Source organism: Zingiber officinale, chromosome 8A (genome assembly GCF_018446385.1).
Source record: "Zingiber officinale cultivar Zhangliang chromosome 8A, Zo_v1.1, whole genome shotgun sequence".
Lineage (NCBI taxonomy): Eukaryota > Viridiplantae > Streptophyta > Magnoliopsida > Zingiberales > Zingiberaceae > Zingiber > Zingiber officinale.
The window spans coordinates 69,799,263-69,817,882 of NC_056000.1; the positions used below are offsets into that span (position 1 = coordinate 69,799,263).

An 18,620-nucleotide genomic window follows, 5' to 3' on the forward strand; every position below is an offset into this window, starting at 1 on the left:
TCGAACCAACTCTAAATGCCTAATCGTGTCGTGATACCTATCACTACCTCGATCACATGTATTGTTGAATCTGCCAAAGCAGAGCAATACATATTATCTTGGTAGGGTACGGAGGGACAATCTTGGTCCCGCCTATCAACGCATGGGTGAATACAAACTCAATTAGATTGAGTATTCCTAGTTGCTCGGTTAGATCGAGTCAACTATAGGCATTCTTCCAACGGTTGGAAAAGATAGGTCAAAATCACATCTATATTAATTCTCGGGCGTATTAGCCAAAGCTAACTCGAGTTTTAATATAAATGCGGATATTGATTTTATAAACAAGAGTTGTATAGAGATGTAATTGGTAATCGTTACCTACCGATCATACTAAGCCTTGGGCATATTAGCCAAAGCTAACTCAAGGGTTAGTATGATGTGGATCTTGTCCCACAAGAATTATAGAATTCAGTGGGAGCATCATTTAATTAAAGGCCTAATTAAATGATTTTAAAAGAATATGATATTTATTTCTGCAAATTTTCTGTTGTAGATAACCATGACGTCGAATACGAACTCTTTCTCCCTGCGTTCTGTCCTTAAGAAGGACAAGCTCAACGGAGCAAATTTCCTGGACTGGTACAGGAACCTGAGAATAGTTCTCACTCAGGAACGTAAACTGTACGTTCTGGAGCAGCCCATTCCGGAGGCTCCTGTAAAGCCCGAAAAATTCCCCAATTGATTTTAGAAATGTCCTATGATTTCTCTAGATTTTTAGGATATTTTTACATAATTTTTGGAGTACCGGAAGTAGGAAAAACAAATAGGTCGCAAAATAGCTTAGGCGGGAATTGAACCCGAGACCTATGGTGTAAGGGATAATGCTAGTAACCAGTTGAACCCAGCAGGGCCGTGCTGAAAGAAGAGGGAATCAATTATATTTATAATTGATTTTGGATGAATTAATTAGTAAATATAAATAAGGATTTAAGTGAGAAGTTTTAGATTATTTCTCACCGTAGTTTTTCTCACCCGAAACCTAAAACCGCTGCACCTCTCTTCTTCCCCTCTTCCTCACGCACGGCACCCACACACCAAGCCAAGGGTCAAGGGAACATCTTCCGGCGACGACTCCAACACGAAAAAGGTTCTTCTCCGCGAGAGGAACGCGAGGACGTAAGCGGTTCGTCGAACGGAGCAGTTTTCCGGAAAACCTAGCGAATAGAATCGTAAGAAAACCTTGCGATTGAGGTAAGAAACCCCTCACCTGCAGTATAATTGCTCTCGCTTGTTAGTTTTGGCGTTACTTCAGTAATTTTGCAGTTTTCAGTTTTAGGGTGTGCTTTTAGTGCACACCAAGCATTCGGTAGAATGCCCAGTTCAGAAGGATGCACCAATAGGCGTCTTAACAGCATGTAAAATATATTAGAAACATTTTATTCAGTTTATTATCAGTTATTACAGCTATATGGATCAGATATCCATTGGGTGGGCTCCCATAGTAGCCTCTAGGTTCAGATAACCTAGCTCTAGGTTCAGATAACCTAGAACAGCAAAGTAAAATAAAACAGTATTCAGTATTTTACTTTTCATTGGCACTGTACTGGATCAGATATCCATGGGCTGGACTCCCATAGTCGTCCCTTGGTTTAAATAATCTCGTAGGGATGCGCGCACAGTAAGTACAGTTGCCAGGGCCCCAGCAGCATGTTTAGTATTTTCATCTATTATTATATATAGTTTTCCAAATGTGTAATAAGTGATGGAAACACTAACTTAGTTTCAGTTTCAGTTGATTATCTCAGTTAAGTTTCATGATTTGAGTTCATGACCAGTTAGATGTATATGCATGACCAGTTCAGTATGTATGCTTAGTTTCAGATACAGTATGCTATGCTCAGCTTGTTTGTATGCCATGATCAGTTCAGTACATGTTTGTATGCCATGCCATGTTGCCATGCTCAGTTCAGTTTTCAAATAGCATGTTTTGAAACCATACTCGCATCGTTGCATGTTTTTATGAGGTATATGGTTTCTTACTAAGCTCTTTAGCTTACAGGTACTACTTTTCTTATACTGCAGATACAGGTAAAAGAAAAGTGGACTAACGGAGGCTGGAGGACAATGCTATGGAGGTGTGTGTGTGCAAGGGGTTTGGAATAAAGATCCTAGGGGTCGAAATAATTTAATTCCAGCATTTACGTTGTTAGTTTATTTATGGTTTAGTCCTTAGCTAGTTAAATGTTTTAATCCAGTAAAACTATGCACTATTCAGTTTGTCCAGTTTAGTACGCATGTAGATTAATGTTAGATTGTTTTTCATATATCTAGAACCTATGTCTGTGAATTGTGGTACGTTCCAGTGCCTGAAATTTCTGAAATCAGAAACTCTGATTTCATATCAGAGTTGGATCGGTCGGCCGACCGATCCGTTGCAGTATCAGGGTCCTGGATCGGTCAGCCGACCGATCCAGAGGCATACAGTATGCTACTGTATGCTATCTGATCGGTCGTCCGACCGATCCAGCACCGAACAGAGAGCATCCCCGCGTCTCCAGGTGCCTGGATCGGTCTGCAGACCGATCCAGACACACCTGGATCGGTCTTGCCGACCGATCCAGCCTCTGCTGGATCGGTCCGCAGACCGATCCAGCAGGGCACAGAATCGTAGCAAGTATGATCGATCCGTGGATCGATCGGCAGCTAGCTGGGAAGATGGTTCTGAGTTCCTAGCTCCGATGGGAGGTCAAGTATTCCTCCTTAGCACATGTACACCAACCGGAAAGGGTCTTGAATCCTTCCTTATAACAGCATGGGTGTATCGGTTGTCAGATTAACCGAGTCAGTTAGTGATTTTTTTTTTATTTTACCCAGTTTCCGCATAGTACGGCACAGTAGCTACAGTAGTTAATGTAGCGATCCGGCTCACAGCCTAGTACCCAGGAGTCGGGTCGTTACAGCTCCTCCTGCCACTGTCACGCGAGCTGACCGGGATGCTTACAAGAAGCATCAAGATGACGCATTAGATGTGTCCTGTCTAATGCTCGCAACCATGAACTCTGAGCTTCAGAAGCAACATGAGTTGATGTGTGCTTACGATATGGTTGAACATCTTCGTCAACTATATCAAGGACAAGCAGGGCACTAGAAGAGGAACTTCACAGGATACCTGGAAGATCTTAACAAGAAGAGAAATAAGATTTCTACTTTAAGTATAAATGTTATAGAAGTCAACCTCTCTATTTCTTCGTCGTGGGTATTAGATACCGGATGTACTTCGCACATTTGTACTAATGTACAAGCACTGAGAAATAGCAGAGCATTGACAAAGGGCGAGATAGACCTACGAGTAGGCAATGGAGCACGGGTTGCTGCTGTTGCTGTAGGGACTTATTTTCTATCTCTGCCCTCTGGGCTTATATTAGAGTTAGACGATTGTTGTTATGTGCCTGCATTGACTAAGAACATTATATCAGTTTCTTGTTTGGATAAGAAAGGATTCTCGTTTATAATAAAGAACAAATGTTGTTCTGTCTATTTAAACGATATGTTCTATTGTAGTGCACCTCTGATAAACAGACTCTATATTCGAGACCTTGAGAGCTCTATCTATAACGTTAGTACCAAGAGGTTCAAATCGAACGATATGAACCACACCTATCTCTGGCACTGTCGCTTAGGTCATATAAATGACAAGCGCTTATCCCAGCTCCATAAGGATGGTTTGCTGGACTCATTTGATTTTGAATCATATGAGATATGCGAGTCATGCCTACGAGGCAAGATGACCAAGACTCCCTTTAGTGGGCACAGCGAGAGAGCGACTGATTTGTTAGGACTCATACATAGTGATGTATGTGGCCCTTTCAATGTATCTGCTAGAGGCGGTTATAGGTACTTCATCACATTTACTGATGACTTCAGTAGATACGGTTATGTGTACTTGATGACACATAAGTCCGAATCCTTTGAAAAGTTCAAAGAATTCAAGAATGAAGTACAGAATCAGCTTGGCAAGAGTATTAAAATACTTCGATCAGATCGAGGTGGAAAATACCTTAGCCATGAGTTTTATGACTACCTAGCTGAGTGTGAGATTCTATCCCAACTCACTCCTCCTGGAACACCACAGTGGAATGGTGTATCCGAAAGGAGGAATCGTACCCTATTAGATATGGTACGATCTATGATAAGTCACACAGATCTTCCGACATATCTATGGGGATATGCTCTAGACACGGCAGCTTTCATACTCAACCGAGTTCCATCAAAGGCCGTGATAAAGACACCATATAGGATATGGACTGGGAGAGATGCTCAGGTGTCTTTCATGAGGATTTGGGGTTGTGAGGCTTACGTACGACGTCAAGTCTCAGACAAATTAGGACTCAAATCTGACAAGTGCTATTTCATTGGATATCCCAAGAAAACTAAGGGATATTACTTCGACATTCCCAGTCAGCACAAGGTAGTTGTGGCAAAGACTGGGGTCTTTCTAGAAAGGGACTTTGTTTCTAGAAAGACTAGTGGGAGTGCGTTCGATCTTGAAGAAGTTCAAGATGCGAACAATAGCACTGAAGCCTCGATGGAAGTTGAACTGGAACCACAAAGTGTTGTGGATGATGTTGTTCCACAAGGAGTTGAGGAACAACAACCAGTTCAAGTAGACATACCTCTTCGCAGATCTGATAGGGTACGTCGTCAACCTGAGAGATACTCATTTCTCTTGTCTGACCATGATGACATTGTGCTCATAGAGGATGAGCCTACCACCTATCAGGAAGCTGTGATGAGACGAGATTCCGAGAAATGGCTAGAAGCCATGAGATCCGAAATGGATTCCATGTACACCAACCAAGTATGGACTTTGGTTGATCCACCTGAAGGGGTAAAACCCATTGGGTGTAAGTGGGTCTTTAAGAGAAAGACTGACATGGATGGACTTATCTATAAGGGTCGCTTGGTAGCTAAAGGTTTCAAGTAGATTCATGGTATTGACTATGATGAAACCTTTTCTCCAGTAGCGATGTTTAAGTCTATTCGGATCATGCTTGCTATTGCAGCCTACCATGACTATGAGATATGGCAGATGGATGTCAAAACTGCGTTTCTGAATGGAAACCTACTGGAGGATGTGTACATGACACAACCTGAGGGTTTTGTAGATCCACAGCATACTAGCAGAGTATCCAAGCTGCATAGGTCCATTTATGGACTAAAGCAAGCTTCTTGAAGCTGGAATCTTCGATTCGATGATGCAATCAAACAGTTTGGTTTCATCAAGAACGAAGATGAGCCTTGTGTCTACAAGAAGGTTGTAGGGGATATAGTTGTCTTCCTCATATTGTATGTGGATGACATACTACTCATTGGGAAGGACATCCCTATGCTTCAGTCTGTCAAGACTTGGCTAGGGAGTTGCTTCTCAATGAAGAACTTAGGTGAAGCATCCCGCATTCTAGGGATACATATCTATAGAGATAGATCTAAGAGATTGCTTGGCCTAAGTCAGAGTACATACATTGACAAGGTACTTCTTCGGTTTGTCATGCAGAACTCCAAGAAGGGATTTCTGCCGATGTCACATGGCGTAAGTCTTTCGAAGACTCAAGGTCCCTCTTCTAGAGAGGAGAGAGACCGCATGGATCAGATCCCTTATGCCTCAGCCATAGGATCGATCATGTACGTCATGCTATGTACTCGACCTGATGTCTCGTATGCTTTGAGTATGACGAGCAGATACCAGTCAGATCCAGGTGAAAGTTACTGGATAGCGGTCAAGAATATTCTTAAGTACTTAAGAAGGACTAAAGAATATTTCTTGATATATGGAGGCAATGATGAGCTAACTGTAAAGGGTTATAGTGATGCTAGCTTCCAGACCGATCAGGATGACTATAGATCGCAGTCGGGGTTCGTATTTTGCATTAATGGCGGTGTTGTTAGCTGGAAGAGTTCGAAGCAGGATACAGTAGCTGATTCTACAATAGAAGCCGAGTACATTGCTGCATTAGAGGCAGCAAAGGAGGCAGTTTGGATCCGCAAGTTCATCACTGAACTTGGGGTGGTTCCTAGCATTGCTGACCCCATTGAGCTCTATTGTGACAACAATGGAGTTATAGCACAGGCGAAGGAACCTCGCTCACACCAGCAGACCAAACACATACTACGGCGCTTCCATCTCATTCGAGAGATCATCGAGAGAGGAGATGTGAAGATTTGCAGAGTACCTACAGAGGCTAACATCGCAGATCCCTTGACCAAGGCTTTGGCACAGAAGAAGCATGATGGTCACACTAGGTCATTTGGGCTTAGAGCCTACACTGATTGACACTAGTGCTAGTGGGAGATTGTTAGCTAGAGCCCTAGAGCCAATCATTAGATGATTGTATTTTGGACTTATTGTATCATATTCTATATAAATAAAGGCATTTGGATTTTGGTTATTATACTTACTTGTATTTGTGCCAAATAAACTAAGTATAATAATGTCCTTAAGTAGATGGTTCTCACCTATATCAATCGGTTAGTTGAACCGATAGTGAGATGATATAGGGAACACTACTCTTAATCATTCCTAGTCGAGTATTAACATTCAGGGACAATGTTAATGCAATAAGACTAGCATGTAGGTCAACTCGATGACTTGATCTCACAAGTCATGGATATAGAGATATCAAGTTGACACATGGGTATACATTAGAGAATGTATACTGAATGACCCGCCATGAGAAAGTATCATGGATCGTTATATGAGTGTCATATACTTTCTCATGTGGCTATTAGTATGACTACTAGTCCTTAGACCTGAAGTCACCATAGATCCCTACATAAGGAGTTATGTACTTTAGTTTCGTCAAACGTCACCCGTAACTGGGTGGACTATAAAGGCGATTACTGGGTATGTAACAAATTATGCGGAGGGATGTGAGTGATGTAGATGGGATATATCCCTCCTATATGACGGGAGTGACATCGGTATTCTTGATAGAGTGAGACCACGAAGTGCATGGCCATGCCCAAATGAGTCAATATAGGATATTGAGCTCATTTGATTTAGTGAGTCTACTTGGAGTTCAAGATTTAGATTGGTCAGAGGATGACACGGTCTATGCCTCACATTGATCAATCTAGATGTCTAGGATAGAAGGACACTTGTCATATTTTGTTAGGAGTCACAATTAGTAGTCACAAGGTGATGTCGGATCTCGACATTCTTGTAACTTGGGTAGTAATGATGTGTTGCTAGATACCGCTCATTACTTATACTCCTAAATGAGTTTAGGGCATTGCCAACGTTACAAGAACCTATAGGGTCACACACTTAGGACAATTAAATGGAGATTAGGTTCATATGATGAACCAAGAGGATTAGATTCATTTGATGAATCAAATTGGATTAAGAGTAATCCTAATTGGGCTAACTTGAGTTCGACTCAAGTTGATTCATGTGTTCAATGAGTCTAATTTAGATTTTGACTCATTGAATCAATTTAATTAAATGAATTAGATTCATTATATTAAGTTGGCTTGAATCAAATGGTTGGATTCGATCAACCATGAAAGAGATTTGGTCAAGTTTGACTTGACTTGAGAGAAAGAGGAAGAGTCAAGTTTGACTTGACTAATTTCCACATCATTGGTGAGATGGCAATATGTGGACCAATGATGATGTGCTATATGTGGACCAATGATGATGTGCCACATCATCAAAGTGTGTCACCTCATGGGAGTTACAATTCCATTCTCTTTAATGGTTACATTTAATGAGAATGGGGGTTACACCTTGGAGAGTGGCCGGCCACTTATGGTCTTGAATGAAATTCATTTTTCATTCAAGTGTAATTGATTCTCTCTTCTTCCTCTCAAGCTCTTCTCCTTTCTCCCTCTCATCTTCTTGCCGTGGCTGATCAAGGGTGCTAGCACACCTTTGTTTAGTTTCTCTCCACTTAATTAGTTCGTGTGGATACTTCTAGAGGAGTGTCTATTTTGACACTCTCGAGATTCGGCACCGTTTGGACGAGCGGGAACGCGAAGGGCTTCGCTACACGGGTAAATTTCTAAACATGTAGATCTAAGTGTAGATCTAGATAGTAAACTCGTACTCGTACGTTTTTTCGTAAATTTTCCTTGCACGGATCTACGGCTTTGGGTGATTCGGGGTTTCCGCGACGCGAAAAGCGGTTTTCGCGGCCCGAAAAATCCAACAGTAAATGCAAAATAACATACTATGATCCCTATGATGCAGTAAATGCAAAAACAACATCCTTGCCTTGAGGTTTTTCATAGGGAAACGACCTTAAGCGCCCCGACAAGGCTCTTCCTCCACCTTCAAATTGGCTAGGGGTTCAGATTTGAGGGGAAAAGGGGCAGCCACAACTTATCAAGGAAGGGGAGGGCTTCGAATGGGTAGGGGTGGTGGTGGTGGCCACCGACTTCGAAGGGGGAAGGGAAGGAGGATGATGAAACTCCCTTAGAAATCTTTAGGGCACATATATAGTAAGCTGGGTCGGGTTTGCTAGTCATCCGGGTTGGGTTTGTTAATCTATTAACATATTAATTACTTAACCCATAACTTTTGATTCATCTAAGTGAACCAGTTTTTTTTTTACACTACAGCCCAAGAGTTACTGCTGGCCATCTCCACCCGACGAATTTGGTTCCAAAGAATTTGGTGCTGATGAATTCGATACTGATAAATTTAGTGTCGATGATTTCGATGCCTTTGATTTAGGTGTTGAGAAAAGACGTTTCTTCTGTCACTGGACACAAATCGTGTCATAGATCCTTCTCTCGGATCGCTCCATCTTCGCATGCAAGGCTAGTGCCTTTCACAAAGATGGAACTCGTGACTTCCAAAGTTGTCTTGACAAAAGCTTGGCGTGGATATGAATAGAAGCGAGGCTCGAGAGCGTAGCTTTAGTTGATTCAATTCCACTCCTCATTGATCGATTGCTTGCTCGTTGATTCTGAAGGATGATTGCCTTGCGAGGCTAACAAACGTTCTCTACAAGGTTCATTAATGAACATTTAAGGTACGTTTAGCGTAAATTTACTTTTCGTAAAATTTTATATTATGATCATGTTTGCATGAGATATATCTTGTATACGTATGGTGTGTGTTGTAATAATTAAAAATTATTATGTTTTAATTTCTGCTGCGCATGTTTTAGAAATGTGTTTTAGCATACGCCACATCAGGCATTCCCTAACAGTTGGCACACTCTAATTGGCAAACACATGTCAACGTTTAAGTGCCCGGGGCTAATCCAGGCTCTTGGGAGTGGATAGAGGCTACCAGATAGAATTTTACCGAGGTGCAATCACGTCAACTGTCCAGGTGCTTGAATCGGGTCTAGGTGTTTGGAGGTGGATAAGTCAACGAAGTCCTAGATAAGATAGGCCTTGTTGGAGGTGTCCGGGAGTGATCCGGGCGCTTGGAAAGGGTCTATATAAGAGACTTTGACTAAAAGCTTCAGAACAACTTCTACACGAGTTCTAACAATCGTTCTGTGACTTCATCCTCACGTTGCAGTTCTGAATCAAGTAAATCAACTTTATGTTCTTTCACTTTTTTTATTGTTTTGTTCTTTATTTAACTATTTTTCACTTTACACTTGCACTTTTTTGAAAGAGTTCAATTTTTTTTAAAAAAAAATACATGTGATTCACGTCTTCCCTTTCACATACTCATTATCCAACAGGTAGAATTTTTTTTTAGCAAATAATGAATTTTTTTTCTTCTATTCAAGTTCTTTTTATTATCAGAGGAGATCCTCTGGACTATTTTTTACGGTCTAAAGGATACTTCCTTTCCATGTATTAGTGAAGATGCATGATCTCCATCTATAAAAGATACATAATTTCTATCTATTTTATAGATAAATTTCATATATCTCAATCAATATATGAAAAGCAAACATCCCCTAGATAATAAAAAATAATCCAAATGATCCGGCCGCCTTTTTTTTATTGCTATATCTGGTGTCATTTAGTCATGCCTAACATGACAAACGTCTCTGTCTCCGCATATTTATGCTCTATTTATTCCGAGGCGCGGATAGAGAACAGCAAAGGATTATCTAAGGAAGAAAATCCGTTCACATGAAGGAAGAGAAAAGGGTGAGAAACAAGAGGGAAGAGAAGAGAATCCCGCGGAAAAAGATGAGGGAAAAGGATTCTCTGCCGCATGCCGCGAGCCTCCGGGTTGCCTCTTTTGAGTTCTTCCACGAGCAGCGATACCACGCCCGACCTCAAGACGAGGGCCCTCTTCTCATGCTCCAGCAAAAGATTGACCAGTGCAACAGTGACGTTGTTCTGGACGATGACGCTGCTGGAGAGAAGCATGGAACGCAATGCGGTGAGGATCCGAGGTTTGTATAGTGCGGTCCGTTGTTCTCCGCTCTCCCTGGTAGCTCGTCGGAGCAACACCAATCCGGACTGCTCTGACGGCTCCATTCCCCCAAATTTGTTCAGCAAATCCTCTTCTGAGAGGCCGGCGCCGGAGGCCGAAAATGCAGGCGGATCAGGAGCCGGCGCCTGTGGTTGTGTTTCTTTGGGCGATTAATCGACTAAGACGATCTATTCGATTTGAAGAACACTACTTCGAGAATTAGTTTGACGAAGTTAGATTATAAAAAAAATAAACAAAGTAAACACCGTCACAAGAAAACACCCTAAGCAAAGTGTAGGACAGGTTGGGTTTGGCTAAACCAGCTCATCCATCAGTGGTATCTTTAAAAATTCTAGGAATGAGGTGGTGATATGACCACTCTGATTTTCCCAATTTTTTTAAGTATCCTCGTTGTGCACTTCACTAAAGGAATCAGCGGGGGCACAGAGTCACAGACTAAGCGGGGAGGAGAATATCAAGCTCTCGGTCGTCTTTAAAGACGACCTTCCTCTTTTCCCGGGAGGACAGCGATGCTCGATTCCACCGTTACGATCTGAGTCGTAACGTGTCGGCCGGCGTCGGCGGCGAAGATTTGCACAGGGGCGAGAAGAGGGATTTGCGATGGGGTTTTTGCGAGAGGTGAAGCGGTGCTGCTTTTGCTCGGGCGTAGGGAGCAGGATCAAAGATGACATTTTTGCCTCCAAAGGTCCCGCCTTGGCGGCTATTTCTGTCGGAGGCGGAAGCAGAGGCGGAGGAAGCGTGAGAGGAACAGGGTTCCTCATCCACCGCAACCTTCTCCTCACGACTCACGCCAACCTCCCAAATGCAGCCGCTGCGGAGGTCGCCGAGGTCTCCCTCTGCCATGGTCGTCTCCCTGCCAGATTTGTTCCTCAAAGGTCAATCACTTTTCCCCTCACAATTTAGGTATATGTGATTCTCGATATGTTTGATGAAATGCATTGATCAAATTTATGGTTAAGAAGAAAGAAAGATTAGCAAACTTGATTGAAGGAGGTCCTGTGCTGAAGTTGGAGGAGTGTTCCTTCTCCCAAGTGATCAGTCATTTTAGGCTGAATGAGTTGTTACATCCCTTTCAACTTGGTGCCAAAATTAGGATCGTTCTTTCGAATCGCAACCACAATGAACGGGTATGTTTAAGTCAGAGCCCTGTTTGCCATAATTCTGCGAGGACAAGTTTGATCGGCCACTTGATCGATATTAGTTTTGATCCTCAACTCGTAGATCTGAGTATGCAACTTTTAGGAAAAATCTACTTTTTTCCATTCTCTATTTTGAATCAAATTGTTGCTTCATTCTTCAGATTTTCCACTGCATAGTATAATTATGAAGAATCATGAAGCTCGATTTTCTCTAAATTTTAGAGGAGAAAGGATGACGATGTTGTGGTATGGAGCAATGACTATGCTTTTCGAGTACTTTCCACATAACATTTTGGATTCACTTTTGAGTATGACTTTACATTGATAAACTATCAGTTTCATTTGTAAAGCTTCCTTCTCTAAACATCAGTAACTTTGCCTAACTTCATTGGAACCTTTATATTTAATTTGTGTCAAGGCATCTTGAAAGTGAGCCAAATTCCATGAATATGATATCTATCTAATGTGATATATGGAATACATGACAAACGTGGAGTGTTGGAGTATTTCTATCGATCAATCATATCATATAGGCCTGGTCAGACTATACCTTATATATAAATGTCAAAAAGATGTACAATCAACCCCCAAAAGAAAAGAAATGAATATAGTACTCAGTATCTATTTATGTATGTTCAAATGACTCATCCTCATAATAAAAATGTACATAACCCTATTCGGGTATGGTCCGGTATGGAATAGACTTATAATCTGACGATTGAGTTGGAATGCTAGAGGAGTTGTCATTAAAATGGTTCAGTTAGTGTCTCAATTCATTAATTTTGCTTGATATGATACATTGTTTCGTATATCTGATAAGTCGCCGCTCTGATTCAATTATTCAAGTCCTCTTAAAATTTGTATAATGTAGGATCCTAAGGTCAATACAGCTTAGTATTTAACGGATGATATCTTCGCTTATCGTTTACCTTATTTTACACTATATTTATGTGATTTAAGTTACTGTCTTTTGTCATAACTTGAATTAGGTTATTTGTGATCATTCAGTGTCAATCTGTGTTTTAGTGGCTCACTTTGTGTTTTATTAAGAAATGAAGTGTTGTAAGATATAACGCGCAAAGTACGTGCAACTGAATCAGTTTATGTTTCTAACACTTCTATTTTTTTCATGTGTCAAAGTTTCCATGTTTTGTTTTAACCTTTTTTTTTTCAGATTCTTCGTTACAAGTTCCATTCTTGATCTGACGATCGTGGGGATCGATACTATGGATGCCGACTCATCCTCACAGGTGCAGCAGCCTCATTACCTGAAAACCTGCTGCAAATCGAGTCTTGAGCTTGGGACTCTAGTTTATGTTCTAGGATTCATGGATAAAGAAGAGTTGGCAATTGGTGAAGGAGAAGTAGTAATTGCTACCGATAACCTCATAAAATTGTCGACTGATGGGGTCACATGGTTCCCGGGATCTGCTGGCTTTGACATCCAAGGGAATCTAGCTTTTATGGTGTGTGATCCCATGAAACTTGCTTCCTCGCCGACGACAAGATCTGCTTCATTGTCTTCATGGAAAAAGGATGTCCCTATGCAATTTGGAATTCCTATCCCGATCGTTTGCAATTGGCTACATCAGCATTGGGAAGGAAACTTAGACGAGGTTAGCAAGCCAAAATTACCTCTGAGTAGGTTGATGTCGAGTGGACACAGTGAGTATTCTGGTGTGACTTTCACACTTCGCCGGATCTTCAAAGCCAACGAGGAGAATGACAATGCTTCATCGTCGTTGCAAATGGTTCAACACTCTAAATATACTCCTGTATCAAGCAGTTCTATTGCCGGAAAGATTTCCTACAACGATACTCCACTGGTGGATCTGCGTTCGACCCAAATTGCAGATCAGGAAATCTTACAATCTCGCAATTCAGTGAAAAAGGTTGAAGATGCTCCTTCAAAGGCTCCAAAACCTATATTTTTACCGTTACCTCTTCGACACATGCTCTCTGAGGAAGCTGCCCATGATGATTGCAGACCTTCGAACCAATCGAGTAAAAATGGCATTGATCATGATGTTCCTCTGGTTGGTACCTGGCAAAATGACTGCTCCAGTGAGGTGCAGTCCACTGCATCTCCGATCGATATGTTGGAGGATGGGTTTGACAGCGGGGTGGAAACAATGTACTCTGCCGAGACAATGGAAAGTAGAAACATACCGAGTCCATTGGAAACCAAGTACCAAAATGTTGGTAGGAGTCGTAGTTGTGTCGACTATAGCAGATGGAGTTGCGATAAGCAAAACTCAGCAGCATTGCAGAAACAGAATACCATAATTCCTGTGAGAAAAACAAGTTCACCAGGGGCGGCATTACTTCCACGGAATCACGATTACTGCAGCCCGACAGTCTCATCGAGCATGAAGAAAAGGAACAGCTCGGAGCAGACACCAAGACCTCGTCGGAACACCATTCAAGTGTCACCGAGGTGGGTGCTCTGATGATTGTTTGAGATTGGTGTTGTTTCTGTATTTGTGCTGACACAATAACATGGTTCATTGTTAAAGACTGTACATGCGACATTGTTGATAAATGACTTATCGAATTGGATGGTTCATCTTGTTAAATGAATGCTTCACTGTGTCTCCTGATTTCAGAGTGACCATTGGCCATGGGAAAGTAAATTTTGGTTAAAAAGATGACTAACAGTAGGGTTAGTAAGAACTTCTATAAAGAAACTTAGGATGGTAAATGAATTGAAATAAATGAATCTAACACCATCTCTAACAAATGAATGCTTCATTATATCTCCTGATTTCAGAATGACCATTGGCCGTAGGCAAGTGAATTTTGGTTAAAAAGATGACTAACAATAACATTAGTAAGAACTTCTATAAAGAAATTTAGGATTGTAAATGAATCGAACGTTATCGAATACGATCTTTGACAAATGAAACGAACACCATCTCTGACAAATGAACGCTTCTGTGTCTCCTTATTTCAGAATGATCATTGGCCATGGACAAGTGAATTTTGATTAAAAAGATGACTAACAGTAGGGTTAGTAAGAACTTCTATAAAAAAAAACTTAGGATTGTAAATGAATCGAACGTTATTGGACATGATTTTAAAATAATGTTTCATTATACATAGTCAAATGCCAATTGAGGAATGTATTTTGATTAAAAGAATAACTAATAGTAGGGTTAGTAAGAAGCTCAAACTCAGGTGGTAAATGAATTAAATATTTAAGAAAAAAATGATATTTAATTTAATAGAAATATATTTATATTCATTCAATAATAAAAACATATATAAAATAAAAAAAATAAACATTAATGATTTTGATATCTATAATAAAACTAATAAATAATTTATGAATAAATTTATTTATTAAATTTTATTTGTATTTTGTAAATTGTTTATTAAACATATATTTTAATAAAGTAATATATAATTTTTTACAATCTTATATAATAAAGGGTGTTTGGGTAAATTTTTCATCTTTCATGGTCATATTTGCCCCCAATTCGAAGCTTCGGAGCTTTCTCTTCTCGCTGGCCTTCGATTCGCCGTGACGGTCTCTGGGTTTTACCATCCTCCGAACAATCTCCGATGCAGCGGCGCGGCGGAGCTGCGATCCGGAGGGAGCCCTTGCTGACGAGGGCGGTTAGCGCGGTGTTCTGCTTTGTTCGGATCGCAGAGTTCGAGATCCTCTTCTTCCTATTCTTCGTAATCGCATTCCTAATTTTCAAAGATCTGGTGAGTCTGTGGTCTTACTTAACTACCCTAATTGTAGCCTCTGTTGCTCCTTACGATCTAAATCGACTCTGTAAATCTTAGATCTTCGTATTCGTATCAGGTCCAGGGTCGGGGTTTCTCCTTTTCTGCATGTCAAAAGCATGTTTTTCTATGGTTAAATATGTTCAATATTATCTTCCATTTTCACGGCCTAGGATTCCGTTCTACATACAGAAAGAGCAGCTGACTATTGACAACTTAGGTTCCACAAACCTCCTATATCACGACCATAGAGCAACAGATGTACAAGACAAAGATAATTAGTTATACTGAAACTGTATTTTAATAAAAAGAACAAGAATGTTGGAGTGTATTTCTTATGGAAACAAGGAAAACATGCTTGATTTAGAAAGGAGACAAAAGAAAAACAACAATTGAATGAGATTCAACAAGGGTCTCCAGAAATCTCTAAGCAAGTCTAAGGGACCTTGCAAAACCACATCAAACCACCTCAATGTCTTAGGTATCCATCTTTATGTTATCATCATTTATCATCTTATGTTATGATCAATTATCAGTTTATCACCTTTTACATTAGGTGAGCCTGGTAACCAAAACTGCCGTCTACAAAAATGTATCATTTGATACATAGGTTGATGCCTCAGTATTAGAATTTCATGAACTGAAGGTAGGCCTAAACCCCGCCATATGCAAAGGCTTAATTGTGAATATATAAATGCCAACAAGCTGATTTGCAATCATTTTGTTATGGAATTTTCATCAAAATAAGGTATTTAGGATAAAAACAAATCTTGATATGTCTCTCTGGTAGAGTTGACAAAGTGTCCAAATTTTTTGATTTTTCCCATCAGAAATTCCACCTCAAGTTGATTTGGTTTAGGCAAGAAATTTTTTGAAATGTATTCTAATGTTGTTGACAAGCTCAAAATGGTCAAAATCTTTGATATGCAAATCAGCATGCGCCTACCAAGTGGTGCACATGAATATATTAGTTCAGTAAGTTGTTAATGGTGGAAAGGGTCATTTCAATAATGCTTTTTTAAAGTTTGGGAGTCAAATGACAAATTTGGAAGTGTGGAGTATTTGAAAAAATAAGGTACAGGGGTAAAAATAAAATTTTAATCTAATTATTGACCAAAAATTTAACAAGCTTAGAACCTTTCGTCTATCATGCTTTGAGCAGAAGTACAACTTGAATGTGAGTAACTAAAAAAATAGAGAAGCGAATAATCAGCATTTATACAAGTGGGTAAACAATGAAGAGTAGTCTTGAAATTTTCAGTTTTTTCCTTCATGACTGGATCCAACATTTGACAATCAACTTTTTAACATATACAGTTCCATATTTTTCAGCTTTTCCTTCATCCCTGGATCCAACACTTGTACAACTTTTTCACAACCATATTTTTCATAATTCTTTCCATAAGACATCTGTTGTTAAAAATTATAACAAGCATACCTCTCAAAAAGGCTATCTTCAAATCACACCAGCAGAAATTTGTACCTACTGATATTTTTTTCTTTTGTTTTTCTTCATGTATTGTATTGTTTCAACACTGTTTAAAAATAACATTTTTCCTAGGTCATTCAAAAAAACAAAAACAGATGAACATACAATGAATGAAGATGGTAATCTGAAAATCATTGATTGACTCAAAGAAATAGTGTATATAGATTTTTGGTTATAAGTGTGCGCCGCAATTTGTGAGAAGTGTAAGGAGATTTATGAGTAATGGGGTGCCTACATCTTCTCTAGTCTAGGTGCTGGGGTAACATCAAGTAGAGAGACATTAAACAAATGTTTTGACATTTAAAGTTTGCATTTCATGGTTGTTATCATTGTTTGAGATATATGAGTAAATAATCTATTATAGTGTTGATTGTGAGCAAACCAACAGTAGTACTTAAAATACCTAGTATGGTTTAGAATAAAAAGTAAATGTAAAATTGTCATCCATGTGTCCTTTTTCATAGTTTCTAAAACAAGTGAATATGTTACTCTTAGATGAGTGTTTTCTTTTTTTCGAACCTTTTTTCTTTCATTGGGAGGTGAGTAATTGCACATGACTTGAAAAAGGATGGTATACTTATTCACCTTTTTCATCATTTAAAACGTATGAGATTTCTTTTGTGCATAGTGAAATTTCTTATTGGTATACATATGCACATTAGAGATTTCATATTTATACGTATTGTATGTTCGCCTCTGATGGTGCATTGTCCGTCTCCCCATTTGAGATTTCTTAGTCGTATGTTATTTGTTTTTATTTAGTATAAATACGCACATTTGAGTTATTTGTTTTATGTTATTAATCTTGCATCTGTGTTGGTAATCCTGTTTAGGAACTTGAATTATCTTAACATGTCTTGGTAATCCTAGCAACATTAGGTACCAGAATAGATGATACATACATTATAATGTACGTACATTATACATTGCCATCCCTTCTCATTACCTATGTACAAATAGATGATCGAATTCTTACCATTGAATTGTCAAATCTCAGTAGACGATAGGTGTTAGGCAATTCTCAGTAGTCCAATAAGAAGTGATATTACTTGAAAAGTACTATACCTGCAACTTTTTGATCTTGGCAACCATTTCATCCTTGTCATCGACAAGATAATGCCTTCAAGTACATCTATGTATTTGAAACTAACCTTGAGAGAACCAAAACACTTCCAAAACCCACACATCAGGTTCGGATGTCGCGTTAGGACCTATCCAGATAATAACAAAGTTGGCTTAGTTTCTCAGTTCCACTCGAATTATGATAAGTCCCGGATACAATAAGATCAGATGTTGCTCTTGATTGAAAATCTTCATTGTTGTGCAAACCACAAGTTAGTTACGCGTGTGCCTCTGCCGAATCAATTCTGTAACTGCCTACCTGAGTCAAGCAACTCAGAACTTCTTAGTTCAACTTGTGTCTTTGCATCGAAAATGGTTCTGAGTCATCATGACAGTTTTCTACTTCCTTTTCAGACTTCACGGCCGGAGTACAATCAGATCTTTGTGAAGAAGCCTGGCGGCGATGACTTCTGGCCCTTTTAGGAGATGGCTGCCTCATTGGATTGAACACTTCAAAGAAGGAACATTAAAATGGTTTCTCTTGATACTTGTATAAGAATCCTGTTGCAGCAGTGACATCAAACTTTTATTTTTTTTTCTTTTTCTTTTTAAACTTCTTGTTCATTTTGTTTGTTTGTTTTTTTTTTTGTCAAAGAGATTTGTGTTTCTTTATTTTCTAGCCTGACTATTTGTAATAAAATTTTCTGGATAAGTTTGGCTTTGCACTGAAGATGAACAACTGAGATAATAATAATAATAACAATAATTCTCATGAATCATTTGTGGCCGAGAAGGCTTTAAA

General features: G+C 39.6%; 1 protein-coding gene and 1 long non-coding RNA gene across 2 annotated transcripts; both read left to right on the forward strand.

Annotated features, from left to right (window-relative positions):
• The first annotated feature begins 10,059 nt into the window (after positions 1-10,059).
• Positions 10,060-14,096, forward strand: LOC122009432. Its single transcript, XM_042565591.1, has 2 exons — positions 10,060-11,271; positions 12,710-14,096. The coding sequence occupies exons 1-2, from the start codon at positions 10,997-10,999 to the stop codon at positions 13,983-13,985; spliced, it is 1,551 nt and encodes a 516-aa protein (XP_042421525.1). The 5' UTR covers positions 10,060-10,996; the 3' UTR covers positions 13,986-14,096.
• Positions 14,097-14,992: 896 nt separating this feature from the next.
• Positions 14,993-18,550, forward strand: LOC122009433. The gene is made up of 2 exons (XR_006119563.1): positions 14,993-15,246; positions 18,233-18,550. It is a non-coding gene; the product is annotated as an uncharacterized LOC122009433 (long non-coding RNA).
• Positions 18,551-18,620: the final 70 nt, after the last annotated feature.